We start from the raw sequence: 19,716 nt of genomic DNA, 5'->3' as shown, positions 1-19,716 counted from the left end.
TTGTTATTTTCATTATTATGTATTCCTGTGATGTATGTGAAACGTGTTACCTTTCATGTGGTATGTTCCAGAGTAGGAGGAGTCAGGCCTATAAAATGGTTTCAGAAAGTTAGTTGGATAGTTCAGAGATAGGAGGCGAGGAGAGGTCTAGGCAGACCATGGACAGTCTGAGTCTACGACTGGAGACTCTGAGAGACTGTGAAAGAGTCTCTGGGAAAGTGCTGCTTATGTAGTGCAGTTTGCACATACAGGTCAGGTTGTTTTATTGATATAGATTGTTTTGACCTTATGTTTTGTTCAGTTCATATTCTGTTGCATCTGAGTTTTTGATCTTTTGTTTTCTTCCCACCAATTCGGAATGACTGTCACTGTGCACCATAAAATAAAAGCACTGTTAACCATGACAACTGTTTCCTCTGTCAATTGGAGCCTCCAACCGCTCAAGGCGTTCGTAACAATTACCACACAGTACAAAATAATGACACTTTTAATAGGTTGAAAGAAAATAGGCAGAAATTACATGATTTATTAACCTATAAAGCAGAGGGGCAATTTCGATTTCGATTTCTGGGGAAATGCTATCGCAACCCAAGGATGTGGCAAAGGCGTTTGCCACCTATTACCCAGATTTGTAATAGAGAGATGTCAAAATAAGGGAGAAAAAACAGATATTTTTTTTAACTCAATATGTCTTACTAAATTGACTGAGGAGGAAGCCGATCTATTGACACGCCCAATTACAAGAGAGGAAATAAAAAACAGTATTTTAAAACTTAAAAATAATACATCTCCAGGAGTGGACGGCCTCCCAGGTGAATAGTATAAAATGTTTGAAGGAGAGCTTACGCCTCTTCTGGATAAAGTTTATAATTATGCCCTCTCAGAGGGGGATCCTCCTCAGTCATGGTCTGAAGTGATTATTAGTGTCATTTATAAAGATGGTAAAGATCCTATTTTGTGCTCGTCTTATCGCCCCCATCAGTCTCCTCTGCGTGGATTTAAAGATATTGACTGCCATCATTGCAAACAGAATGCAAAAATATATGAGACAACTTGTGAAACCCGATCAGACTGGCTTTATCGCCAGTGGACAGGGGACCAACAATGTGCGATGAGCTTTAAACCTCCAAATAGTGGCACAGAAAAGGAATACCCCATCAATGTTTCTCAGCTTGGATGCTGAGAAGGCTTTTGATCGGGTGGATTGGGGCTTCCTACAACAGGCATTGAGGCACATGGGCTTTAATGAGACGTTTATAAAGTGGGTCCAAACTTTCTATAAGAATCCAAAGTCACGAGTAAGGGTCAATGGGCACTATTCAAAATTTTGGGACGCGGTACTAGGCAGGGTGAGGTTCTTTCACCCTCTCTATTTGCTTTGAGTATAGAACCGTTAGCTGAACTGATTAGATCCAATCCTCTTATACGGGGAATAAGAGATGAATCCAATGTTCAACATAAATTGTCACTTTTCGCTGATGATATTTTATTATTTCTGGAAAACCCTATTACTTTTGTTCCAGCTTTGCTTCACAGTCTTAAGGAATACAGTATGGTATCAGGTTATAAAATGAATACAAACAAATCCGAAGCCTTAATGATTGTGGGGACTTGGCCTTTGCAGCACTCCAAGCAGGGGTTTAGATATCTTGGAGTAATTCTTGCCCCCAGGACTAAGCAGTTGTTTTCATCTAATTATGATAAATACCTGTTGTTATACCACAATCTATTTTTAAATCTTTAGAGAAACTATTGTCAAAATGTATATGGCAGAACAAAAGACCAAGAGTGCGCCTACAAATTTTAATGTCGTCTAAGGAAAATGGGGGCTTAAATCTACCAAACTTCAAGTTGTATTATTGGGCTGCCCAAATAAAAGCTGTGGTGGCATGGATCATCCGGGATCCGTAGTCACAGTGGGTATCTATGGAGGAATATTCGGTGCCGGGAAAAGAAATAACTCAGAAATAAGAAGAAATATTTCTTCTCTCAGCTCCCATTTCTTAACCTGCAGTCTCAGAAAAAAATTAACATTTCGAATTTATGGGTTAAACATACTTTAAAGATTTGGAATTATGTCCAAAAGCTGTTGAAGGGAAAGACTCCTTTATCTCGAGCTATGACCATTGATAGAAATATTGAGTTCCTCCCATCCTTATCAGACAGTAGTGGCTTTCGGGGATGGGCTGAGAGAGGTCTCCTCACAGTGAATCAATTGTTTGATGGGAATGTATTTAAAGCCTTTGCCCAACTAAGAGCGAAATTTAAGTTACCCTCAAGTGATCTATATAAGTATTTTCAAATAAGGAGCTATGTCACAAAATATAACGATTGGGACCTGATAAGAAATGAGCCTACAAATATAGAGAAACATTTTATTTATTTAATTAAAAATGGTGGTGTAATGAAAAAACGAATTTCCTTGTTATACAAAAAATTGTTGATTAATATGTCAAATAATACACAACATATAAAACAACAATGGGAAATGGAGATGAATGTTACCTTGGATGATGATGTTTGGGTTAATATTTGTTCTGGTTGTCATAAGGGTGTGGGTAGTCAGATCTTTTCAGACAACCTTTCACAAGATCAAGCATTTCTTCTCCGTCTCTTCTTAGTGACGGCTAGGAAAATGATAACAATCTCATGGCTAAAGCCTGAGCCACCTACTGTTACGCAATGGGCACAAAAGTTAAGACAAGTTTATTTAATGGAACAGTTGACAGCACAACTGCAATTAAAAGTCACAGCTTTTGAAAGAAGATGGGTCCAGCTATTGACTTTCTGAAATAGGACACAATCTATGCCTTAATATGTTTATGTTTCTGATTGTAAATAATGTATGAAGCCCACTCTCAGGACAATGTTCATGTGTTTTTGTTTTTCTTTTTGTTTTGTGTGTATTCAAAATAAAGTTCCAAAAAAAAATGCATTACTTCCCTTCAGAAGGCATTTATTACAGTTTTTCTCCATTGGTTTGGCTCATTTCTTGAAACAGAAATTACATTCTCAAAACAACATGGACAAATCTCCAAACCACTTGGCAATTGTTCACAACAGAATAGCATTTCTCATTCATTTCATCAAATTGCAAATGTCTCAGTACATCTTTGCAAATGATTAAGTACAGGTAGCCTACATTTAGCACAATTTCCAAGTGAATAGATCTTGTTGATCTAAACTGATGGTTTGTTTCTCAGTCTAATGGTCGTTCGCTTTCATTGTATAAGTCATCACATGCACAATAGTCAATTGTCAAAATTAGTCAAGAACATAATACCATGAATACCATATATGAATCCCTTGGAACATTTGATCCATTTATTACAGCAATTGACAGTCAGGTGAAACTAGAACTTGACTAATGAAGGAGGACTTTCACATATCTCAGATGACCAATCAAACAGTATGTTTACAGGTGCTGTCCATGACTGTGAATGCTGCCAAACATGTATGAGGGGGTAGAGAGGGGAAGGGGTAGAGAGGGGAAGGGGTAGAGAGGGGAAGAGGGGGTAGAGAGGGGAAGAGGAGGTAGAGAGGGGAAGAGAGGGGAAGAGGAGGTAGAGAGGGGAAGGGGGTAGAGAGGGGAAGAGGAGGTAGAGAGGGGAAGGGGGTAGAGAGGGGAAGGGGGTAGAGAGGGGAAGGGGGTAGGGGAAGAGGAGGTAGAGAGGGGAAGAGGAGGTAGAGAGGGGAAGAGGAGGTAGAGAGGGGAAGGGGGTAGAGAGGGGAAGAGGGGGTAGAGAGGGGAAGAGGAGGTAGAGAGGGGAAGGGGGTAGGGGAAGAGGAGGTAGAGAGGGGAAGAGGAGGTAGAGAGGGGAAGAGGAGGTAGAGAGGGGAAGAGGGGGTAGAGAGGGGAAGAGGAGGTAGAGAGGGGAAGATGAGGTAGAGAGGGGAAGAGGAGGTAGAGAGGGGAAGGGGGTAGAGAGGGGAAGAGGGGTAGAGAGGGGAAGGGGGTGGAGAGGGGAAGAGGGAAGCGGGGGTAGAGAAGGGAAGAGGAGGTAGAGAGGGGAAGAGGAGGTAGAAAGGGGAAGGGGGTAGAGAGGGGAAGAGGGGGTAGAGAAGGGAAGAGAGGGGAAGAGAGGGGAAGAGGAGGTAGAAAGGGGAAGGGGGTAGAGAGGGGAAGAGGGGGTAGAGAAGGGAAGAGAGGGGAAGAGGAGGTAGAGAGGGGAAGGGGGGGTAGAGAAGGGAAGAGGAGGGAAGAGGAGGTAGAGAGGGGAAGGGGGTAGAGAGGGGAAGAGAGGGGAAGAGGAGGTAGAGAGGGGAAGGGGGTAGGGGAAGAGGAGGTAGAGAGGGAAAGAGGGGGTAGAGAGGGGAAGAGGAGGTAGAGAGGGGAAGGGGGTAGGGGAAGAGGAGGTAGAGAGGGGAAGAGGGGGTAGAGAGGGGAAGAGGAGGTAGAGAGGGGAAGGGGGTAGGGGAAGAGGAGGTAGAGAGGGGAAGAGGAGGTAGAGAGGGGAAGAGGAGGTAGAGAGGGGAAGATGAGGTAGAGAGGGGAAGAGGAGGTAGAGAGGGGAAGGGGGGGTAGAGAGGGGAAGAGGAGGTAGAGAGGGGAAGAGGAGGTAGAGAGGGGAAGGGGGTGGAGAGGGGAAGAGGAGGTAGAGAGGGGAAGGGGGTAGGGGAAGAGGAGGTAGAGAGGGGAAGAGGAGGTAGAGAGGGGAAGAGGAGGTAGAGAGGGGAAGATGAGGTAGAGAGGGGAAGAGGAGGTAGAGAGGGGAAGGGGGTAGAGAGGGGAAGAGGGAAGCGGGGGTAGAGAAGGGAAGAGGAGGTAGAGAGGGGAAGAGGAGGTAGAAAGGGGAAGGGGGTAGAGAGGGGAAGAGGGGGTAGAGAAGGGAAGAGAGGGGAAGAGAGGGGAAGAGGAGGTAGAAAGGGGAAGGGGGTAGAGAGGGGAAGAGGGGGTAGAGAAGGGAAGAGAGGGGAAGAGAGGGGAAGAGGAGGTAGAAAGGGGAAGGGGGTAGAGAGGGGAAGAGGGGGTAGAGAAGGGAAGAGAGGGGAAGAGGAGGTAGAGAGGGGAAGGGGGGGTAGAGAAGGGAAGAGGAGGGAAGAGGAGGTAGAGAGGGGAAGGGGGTAGAGAGGGGAAGAGAGGGGAAGAGAGGGGAAGGGGGTAGAGGGGGGTAGGAAGAGGTAGACCTGGAGTAGGATGTGGCCAAAGAAGACGGGGACCAAATGTATCAGATGCGATTCTACTGAGTACCCATGGGTTGACATTGAGAGAGACTGGACAGAGACTTCAGCCCAACCTCAGCAGATATAAAAAACAAACCTTTGAAAAGGCCTTCAATATATTCATATACTTTACTCTAACAATATCTCTGAAAAAAATCAAACCCAGATTATATCATTAGAAAAGTAGAAATTTTACAAGTGTTTACAGTAAGATTGAGAACAGCAGCGTGTGGATGGCCAGGAGGGTGAGGACAGTAATTTTCATATTTTTTTTGTTTGTGTGTTTATATTACAGTATATTATGCTGTATACATTTTCTTTTTACTCTGATGTATGGAAGTTACTTTATGTGTGTGAATGATAATGGTTACAATTTCCTTGGCAGTATGAGTGCAATGTGTGATGTGTAACCTTGGAGGCTACTCTTACCCTAAAATCCTATTTCTTTTTTCAGTTTTATACACAATTGTCAATGAAGGACTGGGCTAAGACTGAAAGGTGGACATGAGGGATATTTCAATGGTCCTCTGCCATAGTGACAAAACATCTAAATATTTTGACTTGCAGTGCTTACACAATGCCAAATGGACGAAGCATTTTGCAGGCACTGACTGTTTAAATGAGAAGGAAATTTAGTTTTGACACATGAGTGAACTGTTTTGGGAGAGCTATGAGCTTTTGCAGGTGAACCATCCACGTTATTTTGGCAAAAGCACCAAGAGTGTTGAGAACGTCCGGTCTGTTTCAAGAAATTAGCCAAAGCAATTGAGAAGGATCTTTTGCCATTTTGGTGGCACTGACTATTTATATGGGAAAGGAATTTAGTTCTGAAGCATGAGTGAACAGTTTTGGGAGAGATATTAGCTTTTGCAAGTGAGCTATAGTGTTGTGCTGAACTGTAAGACTGTTTTGCCAAATGATCTTACAATTTTGAGAATGTAATTTCTGTTTCAAGAAATGAGCCAAACCAATGGAGAAAAACCGTAACCCACTGGTGTCGTATGGATTACTTTTATGATGGATGGATGCTTTTTGGAGCTTCAAAAATTCAGGCTCTTTTCACTCCCATTATAAAGCTTGGAATAGGCAAGATTTATTTGTTAATATAACTCTGATTGTGTTTGGCAGAAAGAAGAAAGTCATATACACCAAGGATGGCTTGAGGATGAGTAAATTATGGGATAAATTTCAGTTTTGGGTGAACTAACCCTTTAAACAAAATGCTTCTTTTCTATGGGGAGTGTTATTTGCTTTTAGGCAAACTGAACAAAACCACAATTAGATTTGTTTAGTGCACTTTAGCTTCATTTGAGTCTAGTTTGGTAGTTGGCTTTCCTGTGTAGTAACCATTGAGTTACTCCTTCCATCCGTCTGTTTTCCAAACTGCTTTTCCTATGCTGTAAAAGCCTTATACCTCTGTACTACGAGACTGATACAGCCCAATAAAACAGCCTCTTTAGGTTTGTGGTCTGTTTAAAGCAGCACTGGTACTAAGCATGTGTGCTGTCTTTGTCTTTAGATCTTCTGTAGGCAGTGCTCTACCCAGAAGGCGCTGCTGTGCCTACATTACAGTAGGAATGATCTGCATTTTCATTGGTGTCGGTTTAACGGTGAGTATTGTCCTTTTTCTGGTTTGGGGTCAGTATGTTTTTTAAAGAAATGAATACTTTTCTTCAGCGAGGATGCATTCAGTTGTTTAAAAGCGACTATAAAGACGTTGATGTTACAAAATATTTATATTTTGAGCACATGCTGTTCTTTTGAACTTTCTATTCATTAAAGAATCCTGAATATTGTCCACAAAAATAATAAGCAACTGTTTTCAGCATCGATAACATGAATACATGTCATTGTAATATATATTGAAATACAAAACAGTTATTTTAAATTGTGATAAAATTTCACAATATCACTTGTTTTATTGTATTTTTAATCAAATAAATGCAGCCTCTTTCAAAAACACACAAACATTTATGGAGTCCGAGATTTTTAAATGTTTTTAAAGAAGCTGCGATAGATAGATAGATAGATAGATAGATAGATAGATAGATAGATAGATAGATAGATAGATAGATAGATAGATAGATAGATAGATAGATAGATAGATAGATAGATAGATAGATAGATAGATAGATAGATAGATAGATAGATAGATAGATAGATAGATAGATAGATAGATAGATAGATAGATAGATAGAGTGGATAGACAGACAGACAGATAGATAGAGTGGATGGATAGACAGACAGACAGATAGATAGAGTGGATGGATGATGGATGGACGGGTAGATAGATAGATATATAGATAGATAGACAGACAGATAGATGGATGTATGGACGGACGGACGATAGATAGACAGACAGACAGATGTATGGGATAAATAGATATAGAGACAGATAGATGTATGATAGATAGATAGACAGACGGACGGACAGACAGACAGACAGAACCCACCATGATTTTTTGGTGGTTTTAATCATGTGACGAGTTATCCACATGAGTTTCATCACATGACAGTATAATAATAATAAAACTCCCTGGATACATTTAGAACTGTCCATTTTCCAGTGTCGTTTTTTTGTAACAGTTTTATTTGAATCACACTTGTAATTACATCAGGGTCACATGATCATTCTCACAGTTTGATTTAAACCACATATTATGTTGCCATTCCAAAAGAAGCTACCAGTTCTCGAATTAGCACTTGGCAAGTGTCCATTTTGGACTCTGGATATGAACTATTAAACTAGGTTTGTTAGCTCATCATAAATTCCTGGTGTTTTTTTTCCTTTCAGGTGGGCACTCAGGACTTCGCCAGGCGTTACCACGCTACTTATGTGTCCTGGGCCTTCGCATATCTCCTGGGTCTCATATGTCTGGTACGGGCCTGCTATTGGGGAGCGATTAAAGTCAGCTATCCAGAGAACACCTTTGCATAGACGAGACAAAGCGTCCTTCCTTCAAGTCCTTAAGTGTTTGATTTTCTCTTGATCTGAACAGGTTAACCGTTGGATGCTTAGTCCTGTTACAAGAGTGTAAGAATCCGGGGGATTTAGGTACCTGCAGATGTTTTCAAATTGAGTTATTGATTAGCTCTGATATTTCTCTTGCTGATTTGATCCCGCAATATGATGACTCGAGGAATTAAAGTGAAATCAGTGATTCTAAAACTAGACAAAATAATACGAATAATCCATTCGTGGTACACCTCTTGGATTTGTCATGGTGGGTGGATATCGAACATATTTTATGTACTGCATTTTGTTACCAACTTGACCAAAAGAGATGATCTTTTATGAACAATTTGCCCATTGCACTACAATTTTATGCAATTTTTCTGTTGTGTTGCTGCTAGTTACCACAGCTGTTGTGAGCTGAGAGATGTTATGTTAAGAGCGCCTGCCAGCACCCACGGTGGCATTATCCATCATTTGAAATCTTCAGATATATTTAACTGTTCTTAAAATCCTGTGCCAACATGTTTTTTGTTGTTCAGTGTCCGTTAGGGGATCTCCCTCTGATGAAATTTAGCAGTATTTCCAATTTATTTCAACTGTATTTTGGCTGCTCAAACTCACTGTGAGCAATAATCATGCATTTTTTTGTGGCTTTAAAAGAAAAACAGCATGTACGCAGTCACTGCTCATTCAGCTCATTCAACAACACTTGTGGCATAATATTGATTGATTAGCACAAAAATAATTGCGTTTTTAAAAGCATATCTGGGTTACATTGAGGCACTTACAATGGAAGTGAATGAGGCCAATCTCTAAATGTTAAAAAATCTTAAAAGTCATTCAATAGTACCCACAAAATGTAAACAATATGAGATTTTAAGTGTGAAAAAATCACTTACACTACCATTCAGAATTTTGGGGTTGGTAATATTATTTAGGGTCTTCATGTAGCATACTTTGGTTAAAATTCCTCAAAGTTTGTGTAAAACACCCTTTTTACCTCCTCAAAAAGCTCTGTTCACTGCGACCCGTTTCGGTGCATGTCTCTTTAAATGATAATGAGCTACTGCTCACCCCACCCCTCTCTTCCGTGGGGCGTGAAGTGCTGCCTGGGCGGACAGTGGCCCTGTCCCAAATGGCACCCTAAACTCTCACGTCTTCCTCTGAGTCCGCACTTTCACGACGTAATGCCGCATTGACTGCCGGGAAGAAGTCCGCTGTGTAACTCGCACCAGTGCGGGCTCGGCAGAAGTGCGCATCGAGGGCGCATATCGACCTCAAAGGGGGGCGCTCGCGAGCACCCTTGTGGACCTAAAATGACAAATGGGACACCCTGCGGTCTCGTGGACTTAACGGACACGCACACGCAGCAGCCATTGTAAGTCCACAAGAACGAAAGTTCACATGAAGTGTGCTAGTTGGGACAGGGCCAGTGTACAACTGGCTGAGGGCGGAAATATGCTAATATGGGACAGTTCGTGGGCGGAGCATGAGCAATATGACATTAAAACGGCTTGATTATTGAGAGTGTTTAGGCTTTTTGAGGATTTAAAAAAAGAGTGGAGTGTGGAAAAAAAGGAGCGTGTCCACACACTGCAAAACATTCACCAAGGCTGCATTTATTTGATTAAAAGGTAATATTGCAAAATATTATTACAATTTACTTACTAATTTTATTTATTTTTAAATGTAATTTATTCCTGTAATGGCAAAGCTGAATTTTCAGCATCATTACGCCAGACTTCAGTGTCACATGATCCTTCAGAAATCATTCTAATATGCTGGTTTGCTGCTCAGTCAACATTTCTTATTATTATCAATGTTGAAACATGTTGTGCCGCTTAATATTTTTATGGAACATATTTATTTTTTAATCATGTAAAACACTTTTCTGTCACTGTTTATCAATTGAATGCATCCTTGCTGAATAACAATATTTAAAAAAATTTAATATCTTAATGACCCCAAACTTTTAAACAGCATTGTACTACTTTTTTATGTATAATTTTACAAATTTATTACCATGACAATGTAACACCTAAAACTCTGAAATAACAAGCCGTACAGCTCAAATAATACCCAATTTGTAACATAAGAATGAATGCAATTGCTTTTATAAATGATAAGCTTCACATTTTTACTTTTAAATATGTTTAAAAATTGTCCCCGTTCGCTTCCATTTTAAGTGCCTCACTGTAACCGTTATTTTTTCTGTTTTTAAAGAAAACGAGGGAAGAGTCGAAAAAATATATATACGAATATTGTGGTAATCAACATTACGCCACAAATGCTTGTATTGAACCCAGAATATTCCTTTAATTTCACTCATTGATTGGTAATAATGACACTTGGTGAATGGGAAATGACGTGCATGATTTGAATTTGATTCTTTTGTACTCGGAAGCAGTGTTTTATTAGTCTGTTACTGACGGGGCACAGTGGAAGTGTTACGCCATGTGTCTAGTGCTCTTTCCTGTGTGTAGAATGTAAACGCCCCACTGCTACCCGCCTAATTCCACCACTCGGTACAACTTTGCTAGTATTGCTGTAGCTTACATTTACAGTAGTTCTGTATTTTGTCAAGACAAATGGAGATAACTATACTATCTAAACTTGTTCTGAATGTGACAAGCCAGTGAAGTCCTTCTACATAGGAAACTGAGCACACAAAGTCTGTAGTTCAAGTTGGAATATGGCTTGGGTCTTTTTAAAACAATAATTTCTCAATAAAACAGAAAAATATTCCTTGCCCTTTGACGGTGTGATGCTTTGTGCTAAACTGCTAATGTAACGGAGGCCAGCTAATAGTTGCTGTGCGAGTAAACCTCACTTCTCTGATCTCAAGAGATGCTCTGAGGTTGCAGCCTTTAGCCTCCTTGTTAAAGCTTCCAACTCTCATGCCGGCGGACCAGGGTTCGAGTCCCGCTTGGAGCGGGCAGTTTGAACAGGAGGGGTTTACATTGGTGCCATGACCCGGATGTGAGTGAGGTTTGGGGGGGTGAGTGTAACTGAGGCCAGCTGGTAGTTGAGGTGTGAGTAAACCTCACTCCTCTGATCTCAAGAGATGCTCTAGCGACTGATGCAAGAGGTTGCAGCCTTTGGCCTCCTTGTTAGAGCGTCCATCTAGCATGCCGGCGGACCAGGGTTCGAGTCCCGCTTGGAGTGGGGCGGTTCGAACAGGAGGGGTTAGACTAACTCGATTTGAATTGTTATTTTGTTTTTGGTGTATAATCTCAACTAAGATATGTTTCATTTCAATCATAATTATGACATAAAAAATTGTTAATATGACATACTAAGTCATATTTATGAAATAAAGTGAAAATTATGACATACTAATGAGATAAAAAAAAAGTTGGAATTGACATACTAAGTCATAATTATGATAAAAAGTTAAAATCATAAGCCATAATTATGAGACACAAAATCCAAATTGTCAACAAAAAAAAAAAGTCAAAATCATTTGTCATTGAGATCAAGTCAGAAGTCATTGAGATCAAGTAATTTTTAAAAAAATTGACATACTGTCATATTTATGAGATAAAGTCAAAATTAGGACATACTAAAATATAATTATGAGATTAAAAAAAGTCAAAATTATGACAGACTAAGTCATTGAGATAAAAAGTTGAAATTATGACATACCAAATCATGAGATAAAAAGTTGAAATTGACATACTGGCATAATTATGATATAAAAAAGTTGAAATTGACATACCAAGTAATTATGATTAAAAAATTTAAATTGACATACTGTCATAATTATGAGATAAAAAGTCAAAATTGACATACCAAGTCGAGATAATTGACATACTGTCATATTTATGAGATAAAGTCAAAATTCTGACATACTAAGATATAATTATGAGATAAAAAAGTCAAAATTACGGCATACCAAGTCAGATAAAAAAGTTGAAATTATGACATACCAAGTCATGAGATAAAAAGTTGAAATTGACATACTGTCATAATTATGAGATAAAAAGTTGAAATTGACATACCAAGACAAGATCATTTTTTTATTGACATACTGTCATATTTATGATAAAGTCAAAATTCTGACTTACTAAGATATAATTATGAGATAAAAAAGTCAAAATTACGGCATACCAAGTCATTGAGATAAAATTTGAAATTGACATAGTCATAACTATGAGATAAAAAAGTTGAAATTACGACATACCCAAGTCATGAGATAAAAAGTTGATATTGACATACTGTCATAATCATGAGATAAAAAGTTGATATTGACATACTGTCATAATCATGAGATAAAAAGTTGAAATTGACTATACATACCAACTCATAATTATGATTAAGTCAGAGTTATGACTTTTTAACATCATCATTTCAATTTAGTACATGTTTAGTATTTTTATGTCATCATTTTCATATTTTACAAAGCATGATTTTTTTTTTTTCTGGCAGGTATGGCCTTTCATATTTGGACAAATAAGGTGCTCTTTGCTTTGTAACAAGTGGCATCAATAATATTTTTGAGAATTGTTGTCTCCACTGTCACACAGGCTTGTTTCTTAAAGATCCGGGTGTGTGCTGTGTGTCTATAACGCAAGTACATGTCATAGTTCAGTAAGAACCTAACAGCACACTGTCTCTAAACGGTCTTTAAAGTGGTTTCCCATAGCAGCGGACAAACGGGGCCGCAAGTCACTTCAAACACACACCGATTGGACTTCTTCCTTTCTGGTCATATTTCACCCCATATAAGCAATTTACAAGAACAAGAGGCTTGTTTTAAGATGATTTTGGCATTTCCATTATTTTCAGGATATTCTCATTAATGTAATGCAAAAAGAAAAAAAAAGTCAGTAATGAAAGTTATTCTGTCCAAATTTGTATACATTTAATTTTAATTTGACAATGTATGAATATTTAATTTAAATATATTTTTGTTTTCTACAAATACAAGAATTAGAGAGGAAGCAGGAATGTGATTAATTGGCATGCAATTAGTCTTAATGGACCTGGTTTTCATTCTAAAATTGTAACATTTAGTTAAATTACAATATTTATTATTTTTCTTTTAGGTTTAGGGCAGTGTTATTTTAGTATAGTTTTTATTAATATTTTGTCTTATATGATATTGTCTTATATTTTGTGTTTTCCTTTTAATTTTAGTAATTTTTCCTAGAAGTTTGAGTAATTTTGATGGTTGTTTTGTCATTTGTATTCTTTTTAAAAATATATATGTCTATATATTTCTTTATTAAGTTTTAGTTTATTTATTTATTTTAGTACTTCAACAAAATAAATATAAATTAGTAATTTTGCCTTGGCAACTAGCTAAAAGATTAAATAAGTTATACAATTTTTTATATATTGTATTTTATTTTAGTTTATTTCGAGTAATGTTTTTTTAATGGTTTTAGTTTTAGTTAAGAATAATAACCTTGGTTTGGGGTAAAAAAAAAAAAAAAAAATCTGGTATGTAAAATTTAATTTAAACCTGAAAATAAAATTTGACCATTTTGAAAATAATAATAATAATAAAAACAACATCACAATACGTCAAATGTAACATTTAGGAATTCACAATTTTTAGACCATGTGGACTCCTTTGAACAAAAGATCAGATTTTCAATTTAGCTTTTCACTTTATCGTTATATATTTTTTTGAAATAAATATTTCAAGCGTTTTGAATAGTGGTCTCAGACTATTGGACCACATTGTATATTTTCTAGAAAACTAGTTTATTTTTTGTTAAAATGTGCCCGTCAGTACATAATGACCCATTTTGGAGCATGAGATCATGAAATCCTGACTCTTTCCATCCACTGGATGGCAGTGTTGATTCTTGAGAGACGGATGCAATGAGTCATAAAAGGACTCAATGAGTCATCTGGCTCTGGGAAATAGTCTAGCACACAATCAGTGTTTTCTCTCAGTGGACCAAACAGAGCTTTTATATGCTGTTGCCATCTCGAAACTCCATATGATTACATGTAGAAAAATCCCAAGAAAGATTACAAGCCAGTACATCAGCTTAGAAACTTTATTAACCACTTGATACTACTTTCACTTGGCAAAATTTAGGACGGAAATTGTGGTTGGTCACATTAATTCAACATTTTTATTTAGAGCTGACAAACTACATAAGAAACATGTCAGGGACTCTGATGTGTTCAGGAACAATGACATCACAAGAACTGCTACATGAGGAGACGGACAGACTGACAGCACACATCACTGTACTGTCACGTCACAGATGAACACATGGCTTATGCAACTCTGATGGGATTGGAGTGCTATCATCAGTACAAAGATCTCATTGCTTTTATATTGTCTACAGTTTACAGTACGCTACTCATATAGAGCTAATAATGTAACAACATGGAAAGCAAGTGCTAGTCACTATGACTATACAGCAAATATGAACGCAAGTGCTCACTTCCCGATGACAGGGATACAGATGTCAGTCTTGGCTTGTGAGGTCTGGTGTCACCTAATGGGAGTCGAAAAATCTTAGTTGTTGTTGAGGACCCACCATGATGCTGTAGAAAAAAAACACATGAATTATATTATATGTATAATTATTATATTATTTAGAATTGAATCGTTGAATCGATTTGTAAACACACAACTTACTTTTTTTTTTTGCTTATATAATATGTGTGTGTATATATATTATGGTAACACTTTACAATAAGGTTGTATTAGTTGACATTAGTTAATGCATTAGTTAACATGAACTAACCATGAACGACACCTCTGTTCAGCATTAGTTCATCTTTGTTAACGTTAGTTCATATAAATCCAGCTGTTCATAGCATTTTCTAATGTTAACAGGATTTTAATAATGCATTAGTAAATGTCGAAATTAACATTAACAAAGATAAATAAATGCTTTATAGGTACAGTTCATTAGCTCATGTTAACTAATGTAGTTAACTAATGTTAACTAAAGAACCTTATTGTAAAGTGTTACCTATATGATAATTATTATTCATAATTCATATTTACTATATATTATGTGTGTGCACGTCTGTCTGTGTGTATATAAACACATACACATGTATGTATATATATATATATATATATATATATATATATATATATATATATATATATATATATATATATTAATATAGTGTGTGTGTGTGTGTGTGTGTGTACACAGATATTATATAAACAAAAACTTTTGTTAGATGTGATTAGTCACAATTAATCGATTTGACAGCACTAAATATTAAATTATATTTATTGTTATTATAATATTTAGTGCTGTCAAATTGATTAATCGCAACTAATCACATCTAACATCAAATGTTTGTATATATATATATATATATATATATATATATATATATATATATATATGTAATATAGTGTGTGTGTGTGTGTGTGTGTGTGTGTGTGTGTGTGTGTGTGTGTGTGTGTGTGTGTGTGTGTGTGTGTGTGTGTGTGTGTGTGTGTGTGTGTGTGTGTGTGTGTGTGTGTGTGTGTGTGTGTGTGTGTGTGTGTGTGTGTGTGTGTGTGTGTGTGTGTGTGTGTGTGTGTGTGTGTGTGTGTGGGCATGTTTTCGTGAAAAATCAGGACACAAATGTGTATAATGACATGGGTATGACATAGGTATTACAAAAAGAGGGTGAAATATGAGGACGTTCCCCATGTCCTCACTTTTCAAAATGCTTATAAATCATACAGACCAAGTTTTTTTTCACAGGAAGTGAACTGCACAGTCTCCTGTGAGGGTTAGGTTTAGGGGCAGGGGCAGTGTAAGGGGATAGAAAATACGGTTTGTACGGTATAAAAACCATTACGCCTATGGAATGTCCTCACATTTCACAAAAACAAACGTGTGTGTGTGTGTGTGTGTGTGTGTGTGTGTGTGTGTGTGTGTGTGTGTGTGTGTGTGTGTGTGTGTGTGTGTGTGTGTGTGTGTGTGTGTGTGTGTGTGTGTGTGTGTGTGTGTGTGTGTGTGTGTGTGTGTGTGTGTGTGTGTGTGTGTGTGTGTGTGTGTGTGTGTGTGTGTGTGTGTGTGTGTGTGTGTGTGTGTACACATATTATATAAACAAAAACTTATCTTAGATGCGATTAGTCACGATTAATCGATTTTGACAGCACTAATTATTATATTGTATTATATTATACATGATAATATTTGTATGATTATACATGAGATTATTTGTATGTAATTCACCTGGAACCAGCATAGTCGTCATAATCTCTGGCGTCTCTAAGAAATCCACATTACTTCTCTGGAAGGTTTTGCTGTAATTGGTTTGCAGATGACTATAAATACAAAACAAAAACAAAATCGGGTAGTTATATTACAATCTGATTGTTTTCTACAATTGATTGCAATAAGGAATTTTTAGAATTGCATAATGAAAAGTGGTTTGAATCAGTGAAAATGAAGGCGTGACTTACTTCTTCCACACGTTGCTCTGCTCCCAGAACTCGTACAGTATGAAGCGGGATTCATTTGCAAGCCGCTGAACTGCAACACTACCGAGAGAGAAGAGCCAGTGTAGGATTATCAAACTGATTCTTTACTATTTGAAATGACTCTTATCAGAGCATTTACATGTGGTTGAAGCTCTAATTCTGTGTAATAAAAAATAAAGAAATAGTTTACCTAGAAATTAAACTGTTCTATACGACTTTCTTTGTTTCTGTGGAACTGGATACTTGAATGTATGCCTGCGAGTGTGAATGAGATCTTAGAAACTCATAGAAGAGCACTTGACGATTAAATGAACATGTATTAGTTTAAATGTATATTTAATGCAATTAGCTGAACTTCGGTGTGCTTTTTTGACCCACTTACTTAGGACTTGAAGGGTAACGTCAGTGATTTAGCATTAAGCTTTGTATCAGTAGAAACCCCTTAGAAAATTTGAATTATGGTACTTTCCCCCCTCATATCCCCCTGAGACGAAAAAATCCTCAGATGACGCAAATATCGTCATTTTGTGTCATCGGAGGATTTTTTGGCCAGAGGCTAAAAACTACAGCCAGTATGAGGAGCTGTTCTACATGTTTTCAACCCGCCCACAGGGGAGAGATCTCACGCACAGAATGTAAATGCGCTCGGCTCGGCCTCGGGCATTCATAACGGAGCGGTGCAGAGCAAAGTGAGTGTTTCAACTTTTCAATGAATTCCTATGAAAGTTTAGCTTCCAAATGTGATCAGAAAACGCGCCAGACTGGACACATGCTGAGAATTACAGCCGCGCTTACCTCAGCTCTGCTAAGCTCAACTTCCCTCTCGTGCTGAATGAAATCTGACTCCTGCTGCGTTTGACTTTCGTTCGGCTCACTCACACTTTATTGAAAAGACACGTTCAGCAGTAGTTAATTGTAGTGTTTATTCTCTAACTGAACAAAATTATTGTATTATTATGAAGATCAAAACGACGCTGGGGGCAGTGTAGGGTGTGCCTTGTAGGGCAGCGAAGCAAGTGCATTCTGGGAGTTGTTGTCTTTCATCCACATGAGACAAAAATACATTTTCTGTCTTTTCACAGTCTAGAAGGCACCAAATTCAAAAATAATTTCACATTTCTACTACATAAATGACACAGTTTAAATACACATTCATCTTCCCAGCGCTGAAGTGCCCCTTTAAGTACATCCTTACATGTAATTTCATTCAGTTCACTATTGGAACTTGTATGTTGTGTGTTTACATACAGGTGCTGGTCATATAATTAGAATATCATCAAAAAGTTGATTTATTTCACTAATTACATTCAAAAAGTGACACTTGTATATTATATTCATTCATTACACACAGGCTGATATATTTCAAATGTTTATTTCTTTTAATTTTGATGATTATAACTGACAACTAAGGAAAATCCCAAATTCAGTATCTCAGAAAATTAGAATATTACTTAAAGCAGCACTAGGTAACTTTTGCTCTCGGGCTCCCCCTACAGTCGGGAAACAGTATTGTCCTCTACTACTGTCGTAAACAGTCATTCTACATCAGCGGATGCATCGCACGTGCATTTGTTGACATGACAAACATGATAGCCCTGAACACTGCCGGAGTTCACATGCAGGTGTTCTGCTTGCGTCGCGTGTGAAATGTCTTCATCCCAGGTACAGTGGCATATGTTTCAGCATGTCGTATGAATATAATTTCATGGGTTTTATTTTTTTCAAACGCCAAATGATCGCGATGCTCACGTTTACAAGCCAGCGTCATTATAGTAGCCTAGTCTATTGGTTCCCGTTTTACAGAATCTATATGATACTTCAGTTCAATGTTTGAGTGGTAGGTAATAACCATATATCGTCAATATTATAATATCAAGCTACCCTAGATGAATCTGCAAATTTGAAAAATCGATTTGCATTATAGCTTGAGGAAAGACAAATAAACCAATATCACAGACATGTTAGGTATCCTAAAATATGATTTTGTATGTATTACGTATTTTCTTGCAAGAATGTAGCCCCTCCTCCTTCAGCTCACGCCAACGAGCAAACGCTGCCCAATGTTGATCCTCGTCCTGCCTTTAATCCCATCACTTTCTCATTTCCTCTTTTTGCTTTCCTCCGACAAAACCTTTGCTTTCTTATTTTTCTGTGCTGCTTCGGCCATGACTATAACATTTGGCAAACAAATTATAGTTTGGCTCACACGTCCGAATTTAAGGAAGTGGGGGTGGTGGTGGAAGTGACGTATATGCTGTAAAGCAGTCGAATTTTGTAGTTCTTTTTTTTCTCGGGTTACTACCCGAAACCCGAAGTTTAAAAGTACGATTAAAAACGATACAGACCCCGTCAGGCTATGGCAGACGTGTCATTCAACCAATTGTAAGTCGATGTATCATCACAAGAGTTTTGAAAATATATTATGAAGGTTGAAAAGTTACCTAGTGCTGCTTTAAAACCAATACAAAGAAAGGATTTTTAGAAATCTTGGCCAACTGAAAAGTATGAACATGAAAAGTATGAGCATGTACAGCACTCAATACTTTGGGGCATCTTTTGTCTGAATTACTGCAGCAATGCGGCGTGGCATGGAGTCGGTCAGTCTGTGGCACTGCTCAGGTGTTATGAGAGCCCAGGTTGCTCTGACAGTGGCCTTCAGCTCTTCTGCAGTGTTGGGTCTGGCATATCGCATCTTCCTCTTCACAATACCCCATAGATTTTCTATGGGGTTAAGGTCAGGCGAGTTTGCTGGCCAATTAAGAACAGGGATAACATGGTCCTTAAACCAGGTACTGATTGCTTTGGCACTGTGTGCAGGTGCCAAGTCCTGTTGGAAAATGAAATCTGCATCTCCATAAAGTTGGTCAGCAGCAGAAAGCATGAAGTGCTCTAAAACTTCCTGGTATACGGCTGCGTTGACCTTGGACCTCAGAAAACACAGTGGACCAACACCAGCAGATGACATGGCACCCCAAACCTTCACTGACTGTGGAAACTTTACACTGGACCTCAAGCAACGTGGATTGTGTGCCTCTCCTCTCTTCCTCCAGACCCTGATTTCCAAAGGAAATGTGAAATTTACTTTCATCAGAGAACATAACTTTGGACCACTTAGCAGCAGTCCAGTCCGTTTTGTCTTTAGCACAGGTGAGACGCTTCTGACGCTGTCTGAGTGGCTTGACACAAG

General features: G+C 38.3%; 3 protein-coding genes across 4 annotated transcripts in view; 1 reads left to right on the top strand and 2 right to left on the bottom strand.

The window, feature by feature from the left end:
• pip4p2 (phosphatidylinositol-4,5-bisphosphate 4-phosphatase 2) overlaps positions 1 to 10,869 on the top strand; it is a 46,923-nt gene extending 36,054 nt beyond the window's left edge. Inside the window, exons 6-7 of one of the 2 annotated variants that reach the window (XM_079829062.1) lie at positions 6,683 to 6,773; positions 7,958 to 10,869. In XM_079829062.1, the coding sequence (XP_079685188.1) occupies positions 6,683 to 6,773; positions 7,958 to 8,101 (235 nt within the window). In that variant the 3' untranslated portion in view covers positions 8,102 to 10,869. The remainder of the gene's footprint in view (positions 1 to 6,682; positions 6,774 to 7,957) is intronic. The other variant, XM_079829061.1, reaches the window with a different exon arrangement.
• Positions 1 to 19,716, bottom strand: part of bzw2 (basic leucine zipper and W2 domains 2) — a 440,416-nt gene that overhangs the window by 328,679 nt on the left and 92,021 nt on the right. The window lies entirely within an intron of this gene.
• Positions 14,117 to 19,716, bottom strand: part of necab1 (N-terminal EF-hand calcium binding protein 1) — a 46,821-nt gene continuing 41,221 nt past the window's right edge. The window contains exons 11-13 of the mRNA XM_079829122.1: positions 16,512 to 16,589; positions 16,282 to 16,373; positions 14,117 to 14,632 (exon numbers count right to left, since the gene is read on the bottom strand). Of these exons, the coding sequence (XP_079685248.1) occupies positions 14,604 to 14,632; positions 16,282 to 16,373; positions 16,512 to 16,589 (199 nt within the window). The 3' untranslated portion in view covers positions 14,117 to 14,603. The remainder of the gene's footprint in view (positions 14,633 to 16,281; positions 16,374 to 16,511; positions 16,590 to 19,716) is intronic.

The sequence above is a fragment of the Gobio gobio genome (assembly GCF_949357685.1).
Source record: "Gobio gobio genome assembly, chromosome: 11".
Lineage (NCBI taxonomy): Eukaryota > Metazoa > Chordata > Actinopteri > Cypriniformes > Gobionidae > Gobio > Gobio gobio.
This window is presented reverse-complemented; position numbering and strand designations above follow the sequence as displayed.